The sequence below is a fragment of the Myotis brandtii genome, unplaced genomic scaffold, assembly GCF_000412655.1.
Source record: "Myotis brandtii unplaced genomic scaffold, ASM41265v1 scaffold2968, whole genome shotgun sequence".
In the NCBI taxonomy this organism is placed as follows: Eukaryota; Metazoa; Chordata; class Mammalia; order Chiroptera; family Vespertilionidae; genus Myotis; species Myotis brandtii.
In genome coordinates this window covers 387-2,060 of record NW_005361345.1, presented here as the reverse complement: position 1 = coordinate 2,060, position 1,674 = coordinate 387, and the positions used below count along the sequence as shown (strand labels likewise).

The following is a 1,674-nucleotide window of genomic DNA, read 5'->3' as shown; positions in this document are numbered from 1 at the left end:
CAGTGCCTACTGACCTTGTCATTGAGTGAATGTCCCCTAAACTCTCAGCACCACAAGGCCCAGGAGGGTGTATTATTAGATTATATTAAATTTTTCACTCTTTGAATATGGACGAACACACAAGTAATGAATTAAAATTTGTAGAATGAAAGAATGTTTCGTAAGTACTTTTTAATGCTTTATAAAGATGAGAGTGTTAGTGTTAAGCCTTTTCATACATAAGCCTCCTATAGCCTTACAATCATTATTTTGGTTCATAATTTTTATTTAGTTTGATCTCAGGACATTTGGATCTTGAAATCTTTTTTTACCTTCAAAGGGAAAATTTATGGTCTGCACTACATACAAAATCATGGAACTTTATTTCCTTAGTTTGCATAGCTTTCCTCTAAAGTCTGACAATATATTTTGTAGATTGTATGTTCCTTAACATTTTTTCATCTGTCTCATCCTCTCCATCCCACTGCCCCCATCTCTGTTTAGATACTTCTCATCCATCCCAGAAACACTGTTGGGCAATTGGTCTCATGTTTCCTATGCATGTTGCCAGCATATTTTCTGATAAGTTGCTTTCTTCCTGCTTCTCTTGGATGAAAAGCCCCTTCATGGTGTTCTGCCAAATCTACTCCAATCGCTAGTTTGACTCCCAGAGCCTTCCACAGCCCACACTCTAAATGTGGCCATAAAATGCCATCAAATAGAGAATCGAAATCAGGTCCTAGTAAATTGAACTTTTATCTCAGCCGGTGTTGTTCAGTGGTTGAGCACTGACCTATGAAACAGGAAGTCATGGTTGGATTATGGTCAGGGCACATGCCCGGGTTGCAGGCTCAATTCCCAGTGTGGGTCGTGCAGAGGCGGTCAATCAATGATTTTTTCTCATCATTGATGTTTCTAACTCTCTCTCCCTCTCCCTTCCACTCTGAAAGCAGTAAAAATATATTTGTTTAAAAAAAAGAGAAATTTTGCTGACAGATTATAACTTGGGTATAACTGGTACATATCCTCCCCACAGCTGATTTTGATAATAGGCTGGGAGAGTCAGGGTGCTCCATCAGTAGTCAGGGGGGCTCATTGGAAGTGAAGGTCAAAGATGCAGGACTGCCCAGGTACCAGTTCTCTTTGTCCTCTAGTCTCAGTTCCCCAAACACTGACCAGCCCACTTACCTTTTCAAAGGCTGGGAAATAACGATTTGTTGTTTTCTCTCTGATCTGGGTCATCTTGGCATCTTTTTCATGGGGTGGGCATAGTGGCAAATGCAGGATCATTTCATTCAAATCTGCCATACCTTCTGAATACATATCAATCCTGAAAGACAACCAGTGCATATTCCAGGAGATATGTTTTTAGTGTGCCTCACTGGGCTTCCTATAAGAGGTTTTCCTTTTTAAAAATGACCCAATTGTCAACTGTCACCTGCCTTACACGTTATAATTTAAAAATGTAAGAGAATGGAGAAACAGGAGAGGGCAACTCTACTGGGTGCATTTTTATATGCCAGTCATTCAGCTGTGATATTCACCAAATTTTAACATTTAATATCAAGGTGGAAATCTACGTCTAAAATTTTTGTTATGCCCATGACCAAATATACTGACAGAGAACACAGTGAGGGTTTCCAGAGTCACAGGCGTAGAGAAATGGTGGAGTCATTGCAGGTACCCAGTGAGATG

At 40.0% G+C, this 1,674-nt stretch overlaps 1 protein-coding gene across 1 annotated transcript in view; it reads right to left on the bottom strand.

Moving 5' to 3' along the window:
* Window positions 1-1,287, bottom strand: part of LOC102246134 (glutathione S-transferase A1) — a 13,616-nt gene extending 12,329 nt beyond the window's left edge. The window contains exon 1 of the mRNA XM_014542281.1: window positions 1,168-1,287. Coding sequence (XP_014397767.1) covers window positions 1,168-1,287 — 120 coding nt within the window. The remainder of the gene's footprint in view (window positions 1-1,167) is intronic.
* Between the last annotated feature and the right edge of the window lie 387 nt (window positions 1,288-1,674).